Source organism: Lonchura striata, chromosome 1, assembly GCF_046129695.1.
Source record: "Lonchura striata isolate bLonStr1 chromosome 1, bLonStr1.mat, whole genome shotgun sequence".
Lineage (NCBI taxonomy): Eukaryota > Metazoa > Chordata > Aves > Passeriformes > Estrildidae > Lonchura > Lonchura striata.
In genome coordinates, this window is record NC_134603.1 from 83,371,007 (window position 1) to 83,397,537 (window position 26,531).

At 37.6% G+C, this 26,531-nt stretch overlaps 1 protein-coding gene across 1 annotated transcript; it reads left to right on the forward strand.

The window, feature by feature from the left end:
• Positions 1-17,903: 17,903 nt before the first annotated feature.
• CCDC201 (coiled-coil domain containing 201) lies at positions 17,904-21,460 on the forward strand. The gene is made up of 3 exons (XM_031503729.2): positions 17,904-17,985; positions 19,908-20,476; positions 21,374-21,460. The coding sequence occupies exons 1-3, from the start codon at positions 17,904-17,906 to the stop codon at positions 21,458-21,460; spliced, it is 738 nt and encodes a 245-aa protein (XP_031359589.2).
• Positions 21,461-26,531: the final 5,071 nt, after the last annotated feature.

The window sequence follows — 26,531 nt, forward strand, 5'->3', positions numbered from 1 at the left end:
TACTGTACAGGTAATATGCACCCTGATTGAGCTGAAGAAAGTCACTGCATTTCTTTATCTCCCTAGGAGCTACCCAGTTCACAGATATTATTCTAGAATAATTTATTTTTGGTTTTGAGATTTTCAAATAATTTAAAAAATATACATGTAGAGAATACAGATATAAAAGAACAAATATTTACATAAATAAACTGCATAAGTGGTATTCATGTAAAGCGCATGCACAGTTATGTTCTCTAACAGATTTATAAGAACTAAATAATCACATGGGTAAGTTAAATATTTAACCAAGTTGGAAAGCATTATGTGCAATAGCATTTTGTTAAATCTCTCAGAGACCCCATGCTACACAGTTTTTGAATTTGGTAAATTTGGTATAATTTCACTGATAATAATGAAATAAAAGCATCTTCTGATCCTAGAAGTAGATCTGGTTGACCAAACACACCTATTGGCCCACTCAAAAGCTTTCAGTGAAATTACTTATTTGTTATTCTTTTTATCAGGCTCAAGATACAGGCAACTCACTACTGTTTCTTTGATCTTTTACTAAGTGGACAGTGAGCACAAATGAATTGTCTGTTCTGCTAATATTTTTTTGTGACTGTTCTCTTTCCCACACCCATTCTCAGTCTGGTAATATCAGTAGAAGACCATGTAGCAAGGTAAATTTAGATTATTCATGTTAACATTTTAAATTATTAGCAGATGATAATTAATTATAATTGGTCCAAAGATTTTCAATGCCTCATCCTCTTTTCCAACAGCCAAATAAGGCATGTGACTTTTGTAAGAATGTTTTCCATGTTGAATGGAAAGGACCAGATAGGCACAGCCCATCACTGGCTTCTCATTCTGCACTTTTGGAGGAGGTCTCTGCCTCCCAGAGCAGTTGAGTGGACCAGGATGGCTTCTTGGTACTGCAGGCAAGATGGTGTGTATGTCCTAGTTTACAGAATCAATAAGAGTATATTCGGAGTTGGTTTTAGACTTCAAGTCATAGATTTATAGAATGCTTTGGGTTGGAATGGACCTTAAAGATCATCTAGTTCCAACCCTGTTGCCATAGGCAAGGACACCTTCCAATAGGCGAGATTAACATCACTCTCATTAAATTCATTATCGTTAACATCATTATCCTGTCATTAATGTTTTTTGTATTTTTATTATGTTGTTGCTGATTTTACCATGGGAAAAATGATATATTACTTTGTAGTCCTCGACTGAGCAGTATAAATTTATGAAAAAAGTTCAGCTAAGGCACAGATTAGTCAAATAAAATGTAAAAATGATAGGCAGGGTTCAGCAACCATTTAAACAATGAAAGCTAAGTGCCCATTGAAATTATAAGATAATGAAGCTGTGCTCTTATCTTTATGCTTTCCTTCCCTATTCATATAGTTTTTCCCCCATTTTCCTATTCTGTCTACGTTTTTTTTAATTTCAGCTCTTGTGTGACAGTTTTAAATTACATATTTAATCTCTCAGCTCTTCTGCATTCTTTGACATTTAGTAAGATTTATACATGCAAAGTGGGGAAATTTACATGGATGTAATACTTCTGAAAACCTCATAAATGTACATTTTCTGCCAAATTAGAGAAGATTGTAAACAAAATTTTTATTGTCAATTGTCCTAAGATGGTATGTGGCCCACTCCAGTATCTCTGAAAACCATCAGAAGGATTTCCCTGGATTTCTGTAGGATTTGTATTTTATCCATCTTATTGTATGCAGTTGTATTTCCCATCTTGCAAATATTAATTTTCTGGTCAAGTGCTGTAACTTTTGCCTATGTAACTTTGCTGTACCCCTGTCAAGGAGTCTGCCCCACAGCAACCAAAAGTCCTGAGTGTTCATCCGAGGATAGTAACTTGATGATTTGTAGGCAGAATAGCCTCCTGTACTTCTGTTCACTGATTTGTGCAGCTGTTAACTTGAAACAATTAACAGATACAAGTGCTACAAAAAGGTGATGCCATTTTGGCATGTCAGTGTCTGTCAATAGCAAGCACAATATTTCACATCATTTTGCATGCTTTCTCTTTCAGATAATAGTAATAATTGAAGTCTTTCGTTCTTTATAAAAACATATAATTGTCAGAGATCTTTAGTCCTGAGAGCTAATTTCTATCTATTCGTATACTACGTTCATCTTCAAATGTTTTTAAATTCATATTCTCTGCTGAGATTGCAAACTGGCATTCCATTGGATTACTGGCTAGATATTTCCAAACATATCCCATTTTACATTGACTAGAAATCTACTTTACCCAGCCTGTGAAATGCATAGTTTTTTGTAGCTGCTTTGCACTGTGGCTAGTGACACTCTCCTATCTTCTCCAAACAAACACAATTTTCCCCTTGCTTTCCCTAGATGAGACTGAGAGCCAAAAGGTTCAGCTTGTTAGAGCTGAATCTGCATCCCCTTATGTATCCACAAGGCCTGCAGCAATCACCAGTTTAGTATGCTTGTAAAGGTCAGGAGTTGAGCTTCTGTAGGCCAAGTTCTGCCTTGGGTTATAACAATGTCTCATGTCAATACTGAACTGAATATTTAACAACACTGTAAACAAGAGTAGGTCACGCACCAAAATCTCTTTCCCACTTTTGCCTGTAATTTATGTGTCAGGCAAAATAAAGTAGTTGGGTGCCACTGGTTGAATGGAAACAGTACATGACCTGTGCCATTTCAGTGCTTTGAAGAGTATGAACACATTAATAAGTAGTATGAATAATTTTCCTCTGTTGGATTCCAGCTTGTAGCAGAAAGAATGCATTTTCTTTACATCAGCAAGTCCAGATTCTGTATGTATTCCGCCCAGGCAGGAGGACTATTTAGCCATAATATTCTTTCAAGTTAGAATTTTGTATTACAGTGAAAACCAACATTTTTTTAATTTGTGATAAACCTGTATTAAAATGCCTTATTTTTAATCTTGTACAGTGTTACAAAACAGCAAAAAACATTGGCCTTTCATGAATTATTCACTTTAAAAGATGTATTGTACTATGAAATTTTGTAAATAGTTTTAGCTTGGACAGGTAGTTGCATGTACACTTGTATAAAAAGAAGCAAAAAGGCACACTTTTAACAAACATTAATGATTTTTTTTAAGAGGCATTTTACATGTGCATGGAGATTATATATCCTTTTAAAATGGATGTCTTTTTTGGTTTTTCTTGCAATCTACTGCATGCCATTCATGCCTGACTTCAGTCAAACAAAACAGTAAGTTTTCCTAAATGTTTTTGACATATCACTTTTGGCACAGTTAAATCACTAGTTGCATGTGCATTCAGCAAACCAAAATATAAACAGCAAATAAAGAAGAAAAATTACTTCATGATTGTGAACTGCCAACCTCAGTGTTTCAAGGTCCATATCACAGCATATGAAAAGTGTTATCTCTAAGCTGTCTTCATAAGGGACCTTCTGGTCATTAGAAGCAATAAACTATTTTCTGTAATATAAAAAGCAAACCAATACTCTAGTTCAAAATGGTGTAGTATCTGACATTCAGTGGTTATTCTCTGATACTGCAATCGATGTAGTATTGTTATCAAGAAGGACCAGGTGTCAAATCCATCTTTGCTGTATGCAGGTGCAACACTATGGAAGGCAAAGAAGGTGAATTTGGCTCATTAATGTTACCCAGAATATATTTCTAATGTGATAGTAAGTTATTGTATATGAAAAGTACATAATTAAAATAGGTGGTTTTCCTGGATTCATACATACATATATATATATATGTATGTGTGTGTGCATATATATATATATATATATATATATAATTAATTAATTGTGTTGCCTTATTTCTGTCATATTTTTTTTTACTTATTTTCCAAATAGTTTATATTGCTAAGCAGAAAGTATTTAACAAAACTATCAAGAAAAAGTTCATGGGGTTTATCTGGCTTTGATCCATCTGGGTTCTCTGCCAATTCCATGCTTCCAGATGCCAATTCCATGCTTCCAGAGATGCCTCCTTTAGGTATCACAGCCTAACCCACAACCTGAAGTTGATGTCAGCTCAGGACATTGGAATAAGAAATCAATTTCCAGTCCTCTATCTGATTTTTCCCATAAAGCTGATGAATAAAACTTAAAATTCTGAAGAAAAACTTAAAATTCTGAAGGTATTTTGCACACTTCATTTTTAAAGTTGTCATATCCATGTCACTACAACTCCGGATTACTTCTCAAATTACTTATATAATTGCTGTATGACAAGTAAGGAGTATTTGAGAAGCATAACACTGAGTCTTGTGGCAAAGGGAAAAGGGTGTGGACTGTGAATACTTTCTGCTTTGGATAAGGATTTGGATTTTACAATTTGAGCTAGTGTTATAATAGAACTCAGAAATCTGTTAATTTGTTTGTTTAATCAGATGACTGTAGGGTTAACTAAGCAGTACAGCTTCTGCAAGTACTTTTGTCATCCTAAGTTAAGAGGCAAGTTCGTACAATATATCCTTGTTGCCTGCATAGAAAAAACTACTACCTTGTACTGACAATTGTCTTCATTATAGTAGTTATAGGCTCCTAATAGTCATAAACTAACTCATCTCAAATTCAGTGGGTTTTACATCTCAGTGTGGTGTACTTGTTGTGAATAATGACAATCTGGACACTGCTCCTGTACCTCACCCTATTTATGATTGCCACTTTCCAGAATTGTGTATAGGCAATTTTTAGATAATTGTTCCTTTTAATCCCATCTCTCACTGAATTCTCTGGCCAAATCTAAATAATTAAATATATTAAGGTAAATAATGGGAAGAGTACACATAAGGGAGTGGCTGCCTGTTGCTCTTTAATTCCTCTTCAAAATATCACACTGCTTGCATGGCCTGATGCGATTCACAATCTGATCGGTGCAAGGATAAAAAGAAGGCAAAGTCAGCAAGAGTACAAAAAACCAAAAAAAGTCGGCTGTGAGATAGCAATTACTGAAAGGAAAAGGTGAAAAGCCAATACTCTTCTGAAATCAGCAATAAAACTCAGTGACATGGGATGAGTCTGAAGTATCTGATCTGGAAGTACTTAACCAGATTCATACTGCTACAAAAATAAGGCTTGCATTTAATTGCTTGATCAAATCAGTTTCTGAGGTTTTGTGTCAGTTCACATTTACAAAAATATTCAAGATGTCTTGGTGAACCATTTCCAGGATTTCAGAAGGAATTATTAGAAATAGTTGGGGGTTGTCACCTTTAATATCTCTTTTTTCATCATTAGGAAGCACCTTGGAATTTGAATTAGTATTGGTTAACATACATAGTGTAAGTCCTGAAAGGACTTGGTTTTGCTTGTGCCTTACTGCATGCTGAAGCATCTACTTCTTTATATTAGGATCCCTATTTTATGCCTTCTGTGGCATCAGACATGACACACATGTATAAAACTGAAGGAAAAAAAGTGCTGCATCACTGTGAATATTTTTATTAATTCCTTTCCTACTTTGGTTTACTACCAGTACAGCTATGTGGATGCAAGGAGTGCTCCATTTGTGTGTGGAGGGAGGCCATACACAGGTATATGTGAGTCCAAGCTGAAGAAGAATAGGTTTCCTAGAAAGCTCAGTACATGTGAGCTCACACTGAGTGAGCTGAATTCTGCAGAAAATATTTTCAGATAGTTTGGGACTCCTTTTACAAAGCTGGCTGCTCTCCTCTACAGAACACCTTGTAACTGCACTGTCAGATTTGCTAGATGTAGGTTAGACACAGTTCTTGCTGTGGGCTAAAGTGGGGGCTACTGTGGTCACGCACACTATCATGTCTTACTTTCAAGTGCCTGACCTTCTGCTTTGATCCTAGACCTGTCTGCTGTAGTGGCATCAGTTATGAAAACCTTCAGCTGGCACACTGAAGTTACTCAGGTGATTTTGCATGTCTTCCGCTCCTTAGTGCACATGGGTGCAAAGGTTGTCTGTTTCAGATTTCACATGCCATTCAAGCAATATATCAAGAATTTTCAGTGAAATGGAAAAGAAAATTAATTATCTCTGCCATCAAAATTGCTTCATGATAATTATATTTTTAATTGCATATGGTAGAGATCCTTCTTCACTTAGAATTTCTGCTTTTTTTACAGTAACATTACTAGGGCTCAATAAGGAAAAACAAAGAAAAGAGATTGCATAACTTGCTCCCATTTACAAGTATAATTGTCTGTACAAAACTGAACTTGGACAAAGCAAACAGAGTTTATTTTCTGCATTCAAACACCTGGTTATTACAGAGAAGTACCTTTGAAAAACATTAGAGAATACAGTAAGAATGAAAGCAATGCTTACTTGTCTAAAAACTAGAATCCAAGAACAGCTACCTTTTCTAGTATAATTAACTCAATACAGAGAATCTTAGAACAGTGATATTATTTACTTTGAGATTCTGACAGAGATTAAATTCTGACACACATTTCACAGTTTCAAGCAGATTCAGTCAAATTTAACCCATCTCTTAAAATCCCTGTCTTTAAAACTTGTGTTGCAAGTAACATCTGTCTGAATTGTATCCTGCTGCTAAGTTCTTGTACTCTCTGCTGTCTGGAGGTTAACTTCTGCCCTGCTGGCATATGTACATAGGTTCTGCTTGGAAATAAGATGCTCAGCATTTTTCCAATCTGTTAATTGAAAAAATGTTAAAATGTTTTACAATTTTCAGCAGCCAAAGGTAGGAAGCAAAAGACTACACAGAGCTTGTGTTCTATAAACAAAATTAGTCTGCCTACACACATGATGACAGAATCCATTATAGGCTTATCCATCATTTTAAGCATCCTATAAATATTTAAATGTAATAAATATCATAGCAACAAGAGAAGATGAAGCCAGACATACCTGCCTGCCTCTTAACACCACATAAGTCTTCTTTGCATGTAAAGTATGACCTACAACTCATAAAATAGTGCCTCCTCAGAAATTGGTACCCCTTCTACCCTTAACTCACCCTCAGTTGTTCAATGCCATCATATTTTTGTTGAGGTGTTTACTGCACACTCAGGCCAGCTTTACCATCTCCCTCTGTAGGTCCTCTGTCACATGGTTGTCAAACTTCTTTTTCAAAAAGAAAATATACTTTCAGAAAGATGATTTTTTATATATAATAGATGTTTAGGGGAAAAAATAGGAAGCAGTACATGTGACAACAAACCTGAAAGGGTATATAAACATACTCTGTGGTGGGAGTGCAGGCACCAGCAGCTGGCAGCAAGCTGGGCAATAAGACTTCAATCTGCCATCAGCAAGCAGAGCAGCATCTCTCTGCTCAAGGGCCTGAAGAAGAGACATCGATAAGAAAGAGTGGTGAAGCCTAATTTATGTTCCCTAGTAGTTTAACAAGAACATGCAAACTCATTTCAAGAGAAGTCATGTTGTCTCTGCCTGGTTACCATTCTTTACTAAAATATTAGAGGGAAGAGATACAGGTTTGGAGTATTATAAGGCTGGTTGAATTGGAACATTCAATAAGACTGTGCAAGACGAATCTTAATCTACTTAATCTGCAGATGTTTGCAGCAAATTCAGCATTGCTTCTGGACCAGCTTGAATATTTGCTTAGACTTTGTGGAAAAAAGCATTATTTGCATCAGGTAGACATGTTAGAAAAGTTTTCAGTAGAACTTTTCATCTCATTTACAGCCCAGTAAAATTAATGAAAATATTAACTTCAACAGTTATTGAATTTTTAGATTAAACCTTATTCTAGTGTCTATTCCTCTGCCATGTCAGATGGGGTGTGACCAGTTACTTCAAAAGGACCAGGAGGAGACCTATGGTATCACAAAAGAAACATCTACATAGGTAAAATGGGTAGTCCTAATTTTAAGGAGTGAACAAGTAAGTCAAGATGTCATTATTCCAACTTCTATAGCCCACTGAACCTATAAATAATCTTTTTATCTTTATAGCTATACACTATATATATATATGTATATGTATATAAATACTACAATACAATAACTTAACACTGGGTAACTTCTAAAGACAAATTTTCATTAATAATACGGGTCTATTTTTATGTAAATATATTATTGTAGAGTATCTTCCAGTCTTTTTCAGGATTGTTAAATTGAGGAGAGCAATTGAATATTTGTCCTATTTTTATGTTAAAAAGTGAATGGACTGAAATGTTAAATGTGAATGTAAATTTCTTATTGCAACTTTTATACTAAGTGTTTGCACTATTATAATTTCTGGAATCAAATTAAAAATAAAGGAAAAAATTGCTCAAATAAATAGCTGTATGAGATTGTTGGTTTGGTTTTGGTTTGGCTTTGTGGGGGGAGGCTGGTTGGGATTTTTTATGTTTGCTTTTTAAATCATGTTGCATTCATTACTATATACCAAGCTGCCTCTCAGAGGGTGCAGCTACAGCTTCTCAGTCAGGCTATGACCATACCTTTAGAAATGCTGCAATTCTGCTTTCAGAATTGCTTTGAGCTAAAGAATCTCATGAGAACAATTCAGCTTCCTTTTGAGTTTCAATTGGTTTTCTGCACTGACCACAGTGTAAGTCAGCTTGGGCCAAGTGTACCCTTCACTGTGCAAGAAGAGGAAAATAAATATGCAATGACCAGCAAAATACCAGCCACATAGAACAGAAGACAGTGAGGGGAAGCTTATATCTCCTTTTTCACAAGGCAGAAATGGTTAATTTAGGCTAAGTGTAGATTTTGTAGGCATTTTATGTTATGCAAGATACAGAGCCAACCTGAGAGCAAAATCGCATAGGTTGACTTAAAATTGATTTTAAAACTGATACAGTTTTATCAGGTAATATGCCTTGCAAGAGAGTTGCTAAATTTGGGTGGTTCAAAGCAATTTGATTGTAGCACTTCCAAATGACAGCAGACTCCCATCTGGCCAGCTCAGAGCAGAAGCAGAGGTGCTCAGGTGCCTCATTCCTGTCCATGAAGATATGCCCTGAGATACTGTTATGGTTTGACCCTGGCGCAAGGCCAGTGTCCCCATGAAAATACACCTTCCCCAAATGAGTGCTGTGAGATGCAATCAGGAACAGAGCAGAGCAGGCTCAAGCTTAAAAACAGAGAAAAAAAACTTTATTACCCTAAAACTACAATAAAAGGAATACACAGGATTCAGGATGAAAACCTTCCGAAACACTTCTCCTCCCCTCACCTAATTTCCACCAAAACCCAGTAAGACACAACCCTGGGTTCCTGATCAAGTTACCATCCTTCCAATAATCAATGCTCAGTCCATCAAGGGAGAGAGAAGTCTCTCTTGTAACATAGACCCCCCAGGAAACACAATTGCAATCTCCTGTGTTTCCATGTCACACATGGCACCACCCAGAGAAAATCTGCCAATGTGACACCCTCCTCTCCATGTTACAGTGCTCTCACCACTCTGCATAGACCGAGACTGCTCATAGGGTTCCTCCTTTAAAGATGCTCTGCCAAGGACCAAAGAACAACAGTTTCTTATTTTGGGACCACAGACACCCCCATTTTCTCCTCCCCTGGGGCCGAGGGTCTCAAGAACAGAGATCTTCCTTTCCCTGAAGACAGAGGGCACCACCATACTCTCCTAACCACTGCAGCAGGTCACTCTCTTGGCTCCAACTATTGCATCCCCCTAAAAATGCAGTCTCTGTTGCAGGAGAAATTGGTTCAGTCTATGGTTATACAAGAAAAGTCCAGCCAAAAGCCACTCCATCATTTCCTCCCTCCTAGGATTCTTTCCCCATCTTGTTCTGACATCTCATGTCCCAGGCCATCTCTCTTTCAGAAAAATGAGGAGTAATATTTCACAGAGCTTTCATTGTCCAAGAAGGGGTTAAAAGTCTCAGACTCCCAAGACGGCTGAAATCCCTGCCCAGAACTCCAACTCCCATGGCTGGGCACCTTCTCCCCTCCTCTCTTTTCTCCTCTGCTGGTGTACTGACGGCACAGTTCTCCGTCTCTTTCACTCTCTCTCTCTCTCTCTCTCTCTCTCTGGGGGGGGGGGGGGGAACAAAGACATCTCAGATTTTCCCCACCCTTCCATCCAGGAGCTGGCTCAGTTCCAGTCCCTTCACACCCTGGCCTACCTCTCCCAGGCCGCATGGCTTTCCCTCCCTCACCCAGCCTGTGACTGGGCATGGGAGGTCTGCAATGCGCTCTGACTGGAACCAAAGAGAAAATTCCCCTGGGAGTTCTCTGCTTTTAATGCCCTGTGTTCTCAGAGGTGTGTCCAGCCTTCAGTGGTCACTCCAAGTGCCAATAGCCAAACCTGACCACTGATTGGTTTGACCCCAACTTCCTGAGAAAATTAATTTCCCTGTCAAACTATGACAGATATCTTGGAAATGTAGTGTCCCCTGTGATGTATAACAGCCTGGGCTCAGATGAAAGGGGTTTTAATCCAAATGCTAGACAGAGTCTCCCCAGCTTTTTTTCTTGCAGGTTAGAGAGCATAGTGTGAGTTCTACAGAATTACAGTGCTGTGTGGGAGTGTGATGGAACTGTCCTTGATTTACCCTTACATTAGTGAGAAGTGTTTAAGGCCTTATATAGCCATTTTTTGCCTTGTCCTTCCCTTCTAAAAGACAATATGCCAGACCTCCCTAAGTGTAAATCAGAATGACTTAATAAAGTCAAAAGGACATAAATAAATTGAAAATCTATCCTTCACCTTTCATTGTACCTATTCTGCCATATTGGTATTTTAAGGCTTTCTCTTAATACTAAAATGTGTAACCCTTTGAGTGTTGTTTCAGGGAATTCTATGTACATGAATACACATAGAGCCATTTATACCTGTGTATGAAATATGTACACTCACAGATACATATGTTAACGAGAGAGTATATGTTCTGGATTAATGACTCAGGTCATTACTTGGAGACTTTTTTCTGCCATGTCCCATTACACAGGCAAATCACTTCAGAGACAGTATGAGAATTGGTTTTGCTTAAAGAATGAGGTAGGATCAGTATTAGATTGTTACCCCTCTGCTAACAGTTTTGGACATAAGGAATTCCAGACAGCATTTCCATAGCATAAACCACCCAGGACTGAAACTGAGGTTCTTGTCCAAAAATATTACAAGAGGATATTGTCGATTTCAAACAGGTAGAAGGGGAGAATAGAAAATGAGAACATTGTGTACATTGTCCCTTGTGTACCTTGGTGCATTGCCATTGTATCTGTGTCAAAGTCTTCCAGTTTTGCAGCCATTCCCTAGAGCAGTGGGTCACCTAATGACATTTCTGCTGGCAGAACATGATGTTCAATGGAAGGAAACAATTATATAGGTATCAAATCATGGACCATATTCTTGTTTGGGCCATTGTGATGAAAAAAAAGAGTCATAGCTGTGAAGTGAGCCGTGTATTAGAGATTGTCTGTGACATTTCTGCCTCTCATTAAACCCTCTGAACTGTCAAGAGAGCATTTAGAGTGGGGATCTTGAGGTATAGTCAGGCTGCTTAGGAATCCTGGTCTGATCCTAATATCCACTCTTGTGCAGATTATTTCTGCTGTCAACTTCATCCGTAGTTTGCATAGGTTTTCAGGCTCAAAGCACAGAGAATAGAAACTGATTTTTAATATTACATTAATATGAGTCTCCCAGGCTTACACTGTTCCTGTATTTATAACCAGGCAACTGCGATTAGATTGACCATAAAGAGCTAGAAAGGAAGAAGGTAGTGATGAAGTAGTCATTATTATCAAGAACCTTTCCATTTACAAGGCACACTCTAAAGATGCCAATGATGTCCTTCATAGAGACAGTGTAACATATAAATTACTACACCATCACAGACAAAGCAGATGTGCGATCAGAAGTGCTCTGCTTCACTAAGTCAGTGGGACTCTGATTAATTAATTAGCTTTCCCCCAGCTTAGACTACCTGGGGATTCATCTGCACAATTCTAATGCCGCAAGACAGAGCCATTTATATTCGCCTGGCCTTACTTCCTGCATAGGACTATACTCAGTCTAGCCATGCAACTGCACTGCACAAACACAGCACTTTTAGTTTATTACTGGATGTAAGAAAGTAAAATAAATCCATCATTTTCTGGTTGCTGAGAGATTTGAAGCTAGACATTTGTTTGGCCAAACTGGACTAATACTATTGCCAAAGGTCACGAAAGCAGCACAGATTGTTTTCCCCCAAACTCTATAGTTACTCTGTATGTTTATTGAACTTTGGTGATACTGTTATGTGCTCCTCGGCAGCTCTGCCAACATAATTAGAAAGGAGCAGTTGTATCAGAAAAGACACAGCAAGTTACTGAGGAAAGGTCTCAGTTGAATATTAACTCAGATTGACTTGTGGGGTGTAGAAACACGTAGAAAGTGTATAGGACAGTGACTAGTCAATAAACAACATGCAGACAGAACACATAATGGCATTCTGGTAAGACAAGAGTGTAATGAAGAGGAATCATTGACGCAATTACAAAGTCATTGATTTTATCAAGGTCAATGATCTCTATTTCTATTAAAGTATACCTGACTTCTTACTACAGAGATAATTAGATTTTTTGAAGTTAAATATTGATCCAGACTTCTACATTATAAAGCTAATTTTTTTCCATTTGACATCCCTCACAATGGTTTTAGACTGGCTACTTGTGTATTATAACCTTGTTTAACGAAGAGCGACAACAATTTTTAATGCTTTTAGCTTTCAAAATTGATCTTAATATTGCAGCATCTTTTTATGTGTACAAACTAATCTGCCTTTCACTTAGACACCAAGGACTCCAAGGGCAAAGCTAGTCTAAATAGAGGGAGGATGTGGCACTGAACTTTTCTATGAGATGCAAAGGTATGTTCCTTAAGGAACTTGTTTTTTCAGTCCTACTATTACATTAAAGCAGAAAAAAAAAAAAAAATTGGCTGTTAGAATACCACTTCCAATTACCTGTAACTCATGGACCTTGGTGAAAAAATTTTATTGAAACCCATATTAAAAGCTTTTAAGACTAATTGGAATTGTTTCAGAGACAAAGAGCCAAGTCTCATTATTCCTTAAACTCTTATTGAAATGAATCATATGGAAGAAAATTTAGACATTTAAATAAGGGTTTGACTTCCTGAGCAGCCATGAAACCCAGTAAGTAGTTCAAGGTAATAGTTTTGAATGCATAAAATTGGATTTGTTGTCCAGTTGGACAGGTCCAGTCATAACAGTCATAACCAAAACTGTAGAAATATATAAACTGAAGCACACATCATGACCCTGTATTGCTAGTTCAAAGCCATTTTTTTACTGAAAGGCTATGAAATTACTACACCCATTTATCCAGGATTCCCTAAAGCCTTCCTCTCAGGCTCCTTAAGAGGTGCTCCTATGATCAAATTGAATGAAAATTATGCTGTACATAAGTCTGTTCCTGGACACTGTAGAAGGACATTAATCTTGCCTCTGGCAAGGAAAAAGTCATTGCCACACTGAAAAATGGAAACCTCCAACACTTGCAAAGGCACCACTTCCACATTACCACCATAACATAAATAATATGTGAAGAAAGTGTTCCAAAAGGCAAAAATTTAAAAATTGCTGAAGAACAAGATTGTACATAATGCTTTTCAGGCACTGACAAGTTTGTTTAACAGACTACAAAGGATTCGTATTGTCCTTGGTTTCTGAAGGTTTCAGCAAAGGTTTTGATGGTGAAGGGGCTGGCAGACATGCTAGGCTGAGGATACTGTTTTTGTCTAGGTTGGAGAGAAGGAGGTTGAGGGGTGATCACACTACTGACAGATTCCTGAGGAAGGGGAGACGGAGGTACTCAGTGCCAGGGCGTGGGGGACTGGCTCAAAGCCATGTTCCTTGGGGAGGTTTAGACTGGACATTAGGAAATGTTTATTTACCAACAGGGTGGTAACACACTGGAAAAGGCTTCCTGGAGAGGTGGTTGATTCTCTTTGCCTGTCAGTGTTTAAGGGTCAGAGTCATTCACCCTTAATTACATCCTTTATCTTCAGTCAGTCTAAAGTGTCAGGTAGTTGGACTGGATGAACATTAAAGATCCCTTCCAACTGAAATATTCTATTCCTTTCTATTCTAATTTGCTATTTTCTATTCTACTCTAAAGTGTCTTCCAAACACACATATAAAATCCCTGTCCCCTCTATTTACCCTTTCACAAAACTCAGGATTCTCAGTGGTGTCCAGACATGTAAGTCCTACTGAAATAAGTTGAAATAGCACTGAGGTGTTTTTGTCAAATTCGTAAAGCTCCACCGGCTCCCTCTGTGCAGCTTTATACACCTGAAGACATTAAGTCCACAGAATGTGTTGCAGTGTTCCAATTTCCACATCTGTGGCTGCCCAAGGAGATTACTGGAACAGAATTACTTCTCCATTTGCCTGCTGTGCCATAATGCTTTCCAGTCCCAAAGGAGGCACTATTCTGCAGACGTTAGTTCATTAGGAGGCTCCCTGCTCATTTTAGACTTCACATCAAGAAATAACATGCTTCATTCCCATTTTCACTAAGTCTGATCAGCAGCTCTTAGACCACTGCTGATTGACTTGCTTATATACAAAACTCAAACACAGGAAGAATAGGTTATGTGAATATGAATCAGATTTGTATTTTTATGGACTTTCATTCATGAACAGCTTGTAATTTGGGCCCAAGTCTTCTAAATCACTTAGGAAACAATTTCATTTTCTTTTTTTTTTTTTTTTTTGTTTTGTTTTGTGCACTCCTTTTCTCTTTCTTCTAATTTATTCCTTCTAGGTGAGTCTAAATTTAGGAAAACATTTTCACATTTGTGTCCCTCTCTTAATTTATTCTTTTCACTCTCCTTTTGTTCCTCACCTCCATTTCCATGCTTCCTCTGGCTCTTCCTTCTTCCTTATAAGCTTTCAGGGTCATTCCACAACAGGTCATCAGACAGAGTAGAATCCTGAGTTCTATTTACCAGCTCCTATTCCTTATTAGGTACTTGGAATCACCCTAAATGCCTAAAAACATCAGAGTAGTTGCAAGAGCTGGGAGAGGGCCTCCTAATGTTCTGCCCAGTAAAGACTGCACCTAGCCCTTGGAGAGCACCTAGCTTGGAGACTTATGCAAGATTTGTGACTTTACAAACTAGAATTGCACATCCAATTCAAGAAAATATATTAGGAAAGTATATGAGCTAAAGATTGGTTCAGAATACAAGTTCTCTTCAGGAGAAATGTTTGGCAACATCATCAGACTAGAAAATAAAGAAATTAAAAGAGCAGCAATTGAGGAATTGCAGTCTCTCAGACCAGAAGACAAAGGGAGAAAGGTGTCCATTTTTGTCCCTCTGTGTAAATTATTCCTTGGTAAACTGAAAAATAATTCCAGTGTTTCCCTTTTCCAGATGAAGCCTCCCAAAATTCCACGTCTTTGAAGTGAATTTGTGTATGTGAACTGGAATGAAAGGGCTGAAATTTGAACAAAACACTGTGCTTTTATTATATTCTCACTTTTGTTGGTTTTGGAAGTGAAAAATTTAAGAATTCATGTTTAATTTAAGAGAATGCAGTAACCTAAGTAAGTTTTGCATTTTTGGAATAAATTTAGAAAGATTAAATTATCTCCTAAAATGACATCAACAAAAGAATCTTTAAAGATATAAACCTAAAGCAGTGGGAGTTTGATATAATATATATGAAAATATATAATAATATTGCTAGAATTGAGTGCCATCTTGCACTATGCAACAAATGAGAGGAGTTGTGTGTAAATATAGGCCAAAAGGCTGCATACAAACCTTTGAAGTTATTGTTCAAAATACCAAGTAGACAATGCTGAAGATAAATATAATCATTCCAAGGAATGTAAATTTAGTGAAGGAATTATTCATAATGAATAGGTCTGAGTGCAGGACACCATATGTATCATTCTTTGAAAGATGCAAGAAGCTTTCAAGGTGTCACTCAAGTCACAGTTTGGGTGTTTGTGTTCAGATATAGAACATGGCTACAGATAAACTGAGACCAGGGTATTATCATCACTGCAGACGTTCTACTGAGCTCTGATTCTTAAATTAATATTGGACTCTTTTCTGTCTTATCTCTTACAGTTATGTCTTTCCTATTCTCTGTAACATCCTGCCACCACTTGATAAAGAGATGGATTTGTGGGACATAAGATAAACCATTATTAGCAGCAAGAACAATTTACAAACCTCTTACTTTGTCTCTTGAGAATATTTAGTAAGGTTCTAGATAAAAGAGTAAAAAAAAACGCTTTTTAAGAAAAGGGGAAAGTTGTTTTTTAAGAGTTTTGCAGAAAAGGCCATGGAAGGTAGACATAAAGATGATGCAGCTACAGACAGCACTTGCAGCACTGTGAGATTCCATGGAAAAGGGGACAAATTGTGAGGACAAGCACAGCAAGGAGTGCCAAACACCAGCTGGGAGGCAAGGCCGTGAGGTTTTGAAGGGGTCCAGTGAAATTATGTCATTCTCAGTACTCCAAAAAGCTTCTCATGCAGGTTCATGCTGCTCAGTGTTGTTTGCATCATTGCCCTGCTGGGAGAGGTGATATTATGTGCCACAGTACAGCAGGACAGCACAAACATTGTGAGACCATGTCAAGACATCACTGTGCTCTGTACTGTATAAGAAACTGGCTTGCTGGGCCTGCAAGGCACAGAATGGCTGACCTGGTGGGTTTGTTCACAAAGCCACATGGTATGAAAACTAACTACAAATATTCAAAATTAGGTAAAGATTGGTCTGTGTTTATAAAGGGCTGAAACTTTTTCTTTTCCAGCCGCAAGTATCTCAAAATAGTTTTTGTTTAATTCTCAAAATATTACTGTAGGAACTTCCTCTGGGAGTTTAGGAAATAAATAGCTTATCCTGGACAGACTGTTTATTTCCAAGATGCTTACTCAAGCAATCCATGTGATTGTAATGTGCCTCCATTTCTCAAGCTCTCTTTCAGCTCCTTAGGGACACATAACTTAAGCCTAGTTATTTTATCCATATACTGACAGATTGTTACTTCTAAATGTAGAACTGGTAGCTCCAATTCTCTATTCATAGTAAAACTATTAATGTGGTGAAAGAGTGGTTTATGATTAGGTAGACTCCCTGGAACCAAAAGTTCAAATTCCTGCGAGATCAGTGCTTTTGCCCCTCTGTCTGCGCTAGATGCATTCCACAACCCCAGGTCATGCACATGAAGCCATGAAATTAGGTCTGTCTCATCAGCTTAAAAGTCCACAGGTCATACTTTGTCAAAAGGGGCTACCCCACTATTTGTGCACATGCTCCCTCACACCTGTTCTTGCTCTACATCATTGTGATAACAGCTGTTTACTGTTAGCTACAAAATACCTGACTTGCAATTCAGGACTAGTGTAGTCCAGCTGCTTTTCAGCTGATAAAAATTACAGTCCTCCACCTAAACCATACCATTTCAAACCAATGGAATTCTAATCTAAGAGCTGATACTTTGAAAACATATGCTTCAATATAAAATGCTGTCATTAGCTGTTAGCTGCAAACACAACATTCACATTGAAATTTACAGCTTTTCACTTGATTCACACTTCCTATTTTCCTAAAAGAAGAGCTTTTTCATGGCAGATTTAACATTAATTTCCCATTTATTTTTTGAACAAGAAAAGCAGAGAGAAAAAAAATCAGGATGGCAATATACTCCATCAACATACATCAATCTTGCAGCAGATCCTCAATGTGCCTTAAATAGCCATGTGAAGCCAATTAACCACTAGAGTATTTTTGTGATTGAAATAGGCAGCATACAGCAGAGATTAAATAGTAATAAATATAGCATATAAATAAGTTGGCTATCCCATTTTCCTGTGATTAATTAATCCCAGATTTCTATTGGGTATTTATTCATTTAGAAGCAATGTCAATACTCAAAAAAAAATGCTAAATGTGTTAATTAGGGAGTATCTATACCAAAGGATGGCCAGGGTGGACAGGTTTATAAGAAGGGAAGCAGCAGCTGAAGCTAAAACAAAGGAAGGAAGGAAGACCTCAGAACTTGGTAGGTCTGTTAAACCTGCTATATTTTGTCAAATTTCCTGCAAAATGAATTCTCTGTGATACACTCTGATACTCTCAAATATATTTCTATATATTATATTAAATTTCTCTGTTATTTCTAGGCTTCTCCCCTTTATTTATAGTGGTGTTAGAGCAGAAAAACCTGTTGCTTATACATATTTATCTTTCTAAAACATAGAGAAATGTGAAATTAAAAAAATCACTGTTGTTTTCCACAAAAGCTTTGGTAGGAAAAAATTGTTATAAATTAATTTAAGAAAGAAATAGTTTATAATTGACCACATAATGCTGTAGGGGAAAGTGTTAAAATATATAGCTGAGGATAAGTTTGAGAGAGGAGTGGTAGCTGTAAAGTCCTCCTTATTCCCTTCCTAAGCTTAATCATGCAAGCTTCTATGATAAAGACTAAAGGAAGTCAATCTAACTAAACAGGAAATGAAGCAGTCTGTAGACTGCTGCCTATGTGTCACACAAGCTAGCACTGCTAAAGAAGTGAGAGAAGAAATGGGTATCCAAATAAAAATTATAATGGAATACATCTCCCTCTTTGTAAGGGGGGAAAAAAACCCCATAAAACACTTGACTTCTGCTGTATTGAAGAGTCAGTGCTCTATCTCTTGCTGCATCTGTGTTTAGAAACACAAAGTGGATGTGAAACTCTACTAGAAAACTTAGACACTACACAGATGGAAACAAGGAATGAGAGAACTAATGCCTTTTACTTCAGCAAATATATTTCCCTGTCTTCTTGTGCCCTGCTTCATGGTAGTCCTGTTTTGCTGCTCCAAGACCACAGTCTATATACAGCTTAGAATATGGGCCAATCGACCTGCATGAAATAGCTGAACAACCTCATGAAAGCAACGAGTTCAACAATTACTAGGAGTACTTAACTGCTCACCTAATTTAGATATTTATCTTAAATATATCTCAAATCAGATATCTTTATCTTGGGCTTTTCTGCCAAAAAAGTAGCAAAAAAACAGAAAGAAAAGGCTTTTTAGAGAAGGGGAAAGTTGTTTTTTAAGAGTTTTGCAGAAAAGGCCATGGAAGGTGGCCTTTTCTAAAAGATGATGCAGCTACAGACAGCACTTGCAGCACTGTGGGATTCCATGGAAAAGGACACAAAATGTGTCCTTGCTTTTGTTAGTAGTATTATTCCTACCCATTTGCAAACCCCCAGTTAAAAGAAAAAGTTTATTTTTATTGGGGGTTTGCAAATGGATAGGAATAATGCTACTAGAATAAGCAAGCTTGCCATTTTAAATTCAGTTGAAAATAGGCTTGCACAGAACATATATTTTTTTAGAATCAAAATTTAGGGTCAGCTGAAGTAAGACAAATGTCAAGTAAACAGAAGGGAGTTAAGAGGTTTGTGAGCCCCCTTTCAAGGAATTAAGGGAGTGGCAATTTGATTAAGAGATCACTGGTGAATCCAGAAATTCTCGGCCCATCTCTTTAGAGCACTTGATTTCTTGCTGCACAACAGTAGTCCCTCTGCCATCAAATGCTTTTCAGCTACAGAGCATACAGTGTTAGCAGCTGAAACACCAAAAATATATTATTTATATATTTGGAAAGAGGAAACAGTATCTTAATGATGTTGCAGTTAATGAAAAATCTTTAAAAATTCTAGCATACTTGGAGTTCCTCATGCCAAAGGCTGAGAGAGGAGTAAGTGTTGGATGTGTGACCAGCTGTGTTCTCATGTTCTGTTTTCAACATGGCTCTTTTAATTGCTTGAAAATTGATCTATATATAGGATAAATTCCATGTAAAGACAGAATATAGATATGAAAATAGGAACACTTAGGATTTGATTGAACAGCTTGCGGCTAAAAAGCAGCTCGTATTGCATCTTTTACAGTGTGAACAATGACACAATCTTCTTATTTTCTTAAGGCAATAAACCTAACTTCAAGATGTCAGAGGAAGATGACTTTCTTCTGAATGTTAAAAGATCTCTTAAAAGGAGAATGGTGAAACACAGCACCCCGGTGGACTCAATGCTTTCAAGAACAACTCCATCTGTTACAGATCTGACAAATCAGTCAATCAAGGACCAAGATGCTGCAAAGAGAATTTATGGCTCTCCAATGCCACAATCAAATCTAATTAGATCATTATCTCAAGTATCATTAGTGTGTGTTGATGCACACGTTCCTCCTATGTCCCCAAAAAAACTTTCAACAGCATTTGATTTGCAAGAACAAAATAAAGAGAAAAGCCAAAGCTCTCAGCTTGTATTTTCTAGAAGGAGGCTTTCCACTGTGTTGGCCTCTGATGAATCAAATCAAGAGCCAGCTCACAAGATTGTCCCAAACACAGAAAGTCATGCTACCACCAGAGCATTTGTGGATGCTGCAGTAACTCCTAAGAGTGGACCCTCATGGCTTGTTTCTGGAATACCAGGGATAAAAGATCCTCTGGTAACAAAATGCAGAAAGAAGAAAACTGATAAAACTCTTCAGGTAAAGGCTTTCATTTAGTTATTCAACAGCTAAGTTACACAAACTTCTAATAACACAGAATATATACAGATATTCCTAGTAAAGTGGGTATAGTTTACTAATGGAACATGTCCATAACTTTAGCAGTGAGGACATCTCTTTATGATTTGCATCATAGCCTGGTAAACACTGTGATACCATTCCTATCATAGACAAGATGCCATGCAAACTTCTAAACTAGCATTTGCTTCAGCTTGTGAGCTGGTATGATTCATTGTGTACCCAAGTGGAAAGTGTATTTTTTAATATATCTTTATTTAGAAGATACTTAAGAATAGGAAGAAATCAGTAACTGAAATTCTAAAGTTTCTTAATGTTAGCAAGTCAGACCAAATTTGAGGAACAATAACTTTTTCTGTTAAATCCAAACTGTAGTGCTTTATATAAAGAATTACAGTCATTGCAAATGGGATCTTGTGAGCAGTCCTTTTGACTAATGTAGGGTTTTCTGGGGAAAGCTTAAGTTAATAGATGCTCTGCAAGTGTTGGTTGTGTGTGGACCACAAGAACTCCATTTTCTGAAACTTTAGTAATTTTCTGAGGGCCTGTGGAAAGCCCATAGAAAGGACAGGAAGGCAGCAGAGTTAGACTCTGAAGGTTGTCATGTCAGTGTGAAGCCATCAAATTCTGCTCTGCTTTGTTTTTTTCTCTGTACCATATTGTTCCTGAGTGTGTTGAAAACAAGAAAACTTGCCAGCTTTGAGAGTAAAAGCTTCTTTGCTTAAAACAAATGGAAAACTCCACCCAAAACTGAGTTGGGTCATAAGTCCTTTGTGTAGATGGTATCTGAAATACAGAAAGCAGGTGGTATCTGAATAGATTAGGTTGATTAAATAATATTTTTTCTTCTGTTAACAGAGAAAGAAAGAAAGAGAGTGGCTGCTTCGTCAACTTAAAAACATTGAGGAGGCAACTAAACATGAGCTGACAATTGAAGAAGCTTGATTGGGTATCTGTGGGATAAGTGCTGTCACATCCATCATGTGGAAATGGCGCGTTCCGATAAATCACACTCTTCATTATAGTGCCTGTTAGACTTCCTCTTTCCTTCCAAAATGATCTTTTGCTGTTGCTTATTTGTTTTGTCATTCTTTCTTCTTAAATCCAGGAGTAGCCAAGTATAAATTATGATGAGAGTTAAGAAGAGACCCTCTCTACTAAGGAGAGTCAATGTTAATTTATAACGGCTGAAAGGCATAGAACAAAGAAGGGAGGAAGAACTTAATGTTTAAGAATCATTCTTCATCCTGCCACAGACCTCCCTGGCCTTAATCTTTCATGTAGCATTTAAGTCTTATAGGGTTGCTGATCTTTCTTAGCAAGAAGTCACTAGACAAAGTCCTAGTGGCCACATAGAGTGTCATCCTGGTTAGCTAAAGAAGAATCTCTTTCAAAGCTGATGCAATCTGAAATGTTCTTGCTGCTACCTGGTAAAATGAGGAAATACTGAGAGGCACCAAGGATAGAGGCCATTCTTTAGAGATTACTAATTAATGACAGCTTATTTTGAAGTTTTGGTTCAAAAACAGTTTGTCCCAGCCTCAGACTGTAAATGCTACTCACTGTCGTACTGGAGATATTTAATCCTTGGCTGTGTGTTTTGAGGGAGAATGGGGTTTCTAGGTTTTTTCCCCTCTGGAGCTGCTGCATGGAGGTCAAGAAGGGTGTCTTACCTGATTGCTGTATTGTCAAAATGGTAATTTAACTCAAAGGAACTTTCTGAAGCATCAATCAATAATTGATGCAAAAAGCACAACATTCATGTTCATTTCTACTGCTTTCTGTTATTTAATCTTAGATTATATGGGCAGAGTTTATACTTTCTAAGATATCTATAGAATGTCAGCAGCAGGAATCCAGAACAGATTTACCACCTATATACACATATTTCTGCACTTGTGTGGCTCTAGCATGTGCACTTTCCTGGTTTATACTGGTTTTGCAATTATTCCAGGAACTAATTACCCTAAAGGGGAGAGGTCCCTTTTAAATGAAGCTGCCAATTAAGAATGGACACAAGGGGCACTATTGCATTTCCCTTCCACAAACTGTAACTTGCAATATCTTGCATCCGAAGTGGCAGAGAAGTATGTCCCATGCCAACATTATGAGACAGGCCAATCGACAGCATCTGTGTTATACTCCAAAACGTTAGAGTGGATTTGTCATTTTACAGTCTCTCTCAGGATTTAAAAGTAATTAGGATCTTTTTGTTAATGATTCTTGAAGTTAAATTCTTCAGAGTTTCTCAGGAGAACAGCCTTATCCTCAGACCTGGCTTTCTGTGAAGTCAGGCAGTGGGGTGATGCTGTCCTTCAGTTCATGAGCCAAGTCATGCTCACTTGGTTTCAAGTTTAGTTAATGTTCTGGAATTTGTTTGTGTGTGTTACCCTGACTGCTTGTCTGGCCTCCACAGGTTCCTCTAGCAACCAGAGAGCTCCTGGCTGGTGTAGATACCAAGCTGTTTTTGAGATAAAATAGGCATGTGCTGCTATTCCCCCTGAGCCTGCAGGCATTTGATCAGTATCTGTGATTTGTTCCAGGGGCTGAACTAAGATCAGGCAAGTGCAAGGTTAGCGCAAAACCCTCCTCTACCCCTGGGAAAAGCACAGATTAGTCTGGCTGTATGACCCAATGCTTAATCCAAAAGTCCCAGTTCTGCCTCTTGTTTATTTGTACCTTCCCAGATAGTCAGTTCCAGTTGTTCCTTCAAGTTTCTCATCCGAGTCTCAGGAAGTCTTGATACCGCTGCTTTTCTTTCTCACTGTTGCTTCTCAAAGTCACTCTTGGCTCCTGCCCATCCAGTTTCTTGGTCTTCAAATGTCTTTAACTAATGTCTTCTCCAATCTGGTCTCTAGTTCTTTCCTTCCTTAAAAGACACAGATGTCTTTTGTCTTTAGTGCCTGCTCTTCACTGCTGGATTCCTTGCCCATCTGATACCCTCTGGTAACAACACTGTTGTCACACCCTCAAGTGCTTTTGTCTACTTAGGTTGATGCCCTCCATGATGTTAGGCCAAGTGGAAAGGTCATGTGGGACATGTTCCAGACCTTATGAGGCTAGGGTGTAGTTGCTGCAAAATTCATTCTAAGGCCCTGCTTTGGGCTACATTAAATGCAAAATGAATCCAGGGAATATGGCTACTTAATATCTAAGATATCTTTGGGTTCATTCCAAGTGCAATGTAAAACTTCTGAAATTCAGAACACAAATTATGTGTTTTTCAGGGAGAAAGGCTGCCACCCTGTCAGGTTCATGGAACTAGTTGGTGCCAATAAAATCCCAAAGACTTTCCCCAGTGGAGGAAAACAAATTGTACCGAATCATAACACAGAACTCACTTTGGGTCTTTCCAAGTTTTCAAGCTCTACCAGGCAGACAGATGCAAAAATCCAAGTGGTCTCATGACTTTGGAAACTACTTCTATTTCCTTTCTAGAATGTTTAAAAATAAATAGAAAATACTATCTAATATTTGTTTTGGAATAATGTAGGTGTTTGTGAGCTTGGAAAAGTTATAAAACTGCTTATAGTATTTAATGTGAATATTAATACAATCAACTGGTCCTTCAGGGGTTTTCCAATATATGTCTGATATTCTGCAACCACAGTATCGATGCTTAATTGCATGTAATAATCCCAAGGAACTTCAACCAGCCCTATATAGTACAGACCTTAGTGAATGGTGTTCTCAGAGAAAGGTTTGTGTCTAATTTATAAAATCAAGATGTTGGAAAATATGAAACTAAATTTATCAAATTGCACTTACAAAACTATACTGATATAACTATCCTTCAGATGTAAGAATATCCATAGGGCAAAAATAAAAAAAAAAAAAAAAACACCAAGCAACTAGTACTTCTTCATTCTTCTTTTTCTGTATTTGTTTACAGAGTTTGAACTTCCTTTCATTTCTCCAGTAGACTCACAAACCCACTAGAATTAAATTTTTAAGTTTAAATTACATGGATAGTTCTCTGTCATACTATGTATGTATACTTTGAAAGGAATAGACTTTGGGAGGAGCACTACTAGTATACAGTTTCACTCTTTTTTAACGTACATCCTCTAGTGGCAACAATGGCAAATTACTGTTTGGTTAGTGTTCTCTTCATGCTCGAAGTTCCTTTATGAATATTTATATTACAATATCATCACAGTGCAGAAAAAAATTCTTAAAGGTAGCTGGAAAATCCAACATCTCTAAAAAAGAAGTCTTCCTAATCATTACAGACCTGAAGTATGGATTTCAGGCACTGAGGCTGAAACAGGCTAGCAGCTACAGACACCAGATCCTTATGAGAAGAGAATCCCCAATACATCCTTTTCTGTAAAATAAAAAAGACCTCTTCCTGCATGAATGAATGTGAATCAGAGTTGCAACATATTATTGAACTTTGGTGTTGTCCTGACATTCAAATGCAACATGGACACAGTTGTAAGTTCAGAACAGCCTTCTCATTGAGAATGTTCTTTTAGGGCAGTATTTTTCCTTTTGGAGCAAAGCTATAACCTTGACCTATGGCGCTGTTTTCAGTATACTTGTCCCTGAATAGATATTGCACAACCTACCTGCTGATGATGACTAAGCATGACAGAGGGAGAAGAACAAAAACATTACCAAGAACAGAGGGAAGAGACAGAAATGTCTTCACCCTGGATTTATGAGCTTGGCCTTGTTCCCATTGAAGCAATGGTAATATTCCTATTGACAGAGCTGGGATTGATCTGCCCAGCTGTGGTGCTTCTGTAGGAGGCCAGTTTGAAGAGAAAAATGTTTAGCATATGTATTCAACATATTTTAGATTTATGTAATAGATCTATTTGTAATAGACAAATAGATCCTTCCTTTGCTCATCACAGCTGAACAATTTTAAAATAACTAAGAAAAGTGAAAAACTTTTAAATAAAACCAGATTTTTTTTTTCCCTTCTAAGTTACAACATAGTTACATTCCTGCTATGGACAAAACCCTGAGTTATAAATCACACAACAGTGTCACTGACCTGTACTTGGTTGTGTTTTGCTCTATAAGACATACAAACACAGGTCTCCCTTAGCCCCATCTGTTGAAGCTCTCCACCACGCTCACTAAAAACAGTTCCCTCCTCAGTATTTCCAACTTACTAGAAACAAATTAACAAACACTGAGCCTACCAGCACCTAGAAAAGTTAGACCAATAGAAACAATTGTGTAACATTTTCAAATATTGCTAAAACTTGAACTAGACACAGATCTTACCACTTCCTTTAGGATGCAGATCTGAGCTGCTCACCCTCACCCTGCCCAAACCTTCCTCAGGTTTGCTATTACTGTGTAGCTACCTAATGCTTCCATGCAATTAAATGGTGCTTAGCAGTGCAGTCAGTCCCAATAGGCGTGTGAATCCTGTAGAGCCTGACAGTTGCCAGTCTCCTGGGTATACTCATACACGTGGCTTTGCAGCACTTAACAGCAGCCCCACCCCTCCATCATGAAATGGTACATGTGCATGGAGATGCATAGCGGACAGCAGCGAGATAGGAGTTCTATCTATCTGATTTCAATTCCAGCAGCCCACAGTACTAAACTCTGGAAGTACAGATTGCATTTCAAATCCCCTTCTAATGTGAGATAGGAGCTTGAAACCAAATGTCCTGGCTCACAAGGCAGTAACCATTGTTTCTAGCCTTACTGTGAAGTCAGTGCTTTTAAGTGTTACCTATAAAAGTAGTTCTACTTTGCCTAAGTGTTTATTAAAAATAATATCTAACTTGCATCATTGTTCTGTCACTCACTGTCCCACATCTGTGTTTTTTTAATTTTTTGTGGATTTCTTTGTGAGGTTTATTTTCCTTTTTTTCTTCATTTTTGTAGCAGAAATAGAAAGAAGAAAGGGGGAAAATATGCTTCATATTTTTTCTGGTTCTTACTGTTGCTGCCATTTTGATCCCTTTTGTTGTCCTCCACTTAATATTTTTGGCCTTTCCTAGCTCTACACATCCTACTGTAACTGTCTTCTGCTTTCAGCTCTTCA

What these genes read in the sequence shown, in the direction of transcription:
- CCDC201 (XM_031503729.2), top strand. Translation starts at nt 17,904, where the DNA reads ATGGCCAGGGTGGACAGGTTTATAAGAAGGGAAGCAGCAGCTGAAGCT. An exon ending in AAGGAAGACCTCAGAACTTG is followed by an intron (nt 17,986 to 19,907) that starts GTAGGTCTGTTA and finishes TATTTTCTTAAG; the next exon opens with GCAATAAACCTAACTTCAAG. An exon ending in AAACTGATAAAACTCTTCAG is followed by an intron (nt 20,477 to 21,373) that starts GTAAAGGCTTTC and finishes TTCTGTTAACAG; the next exon opens with AGAAAGAAAGAAAGAGAGTG.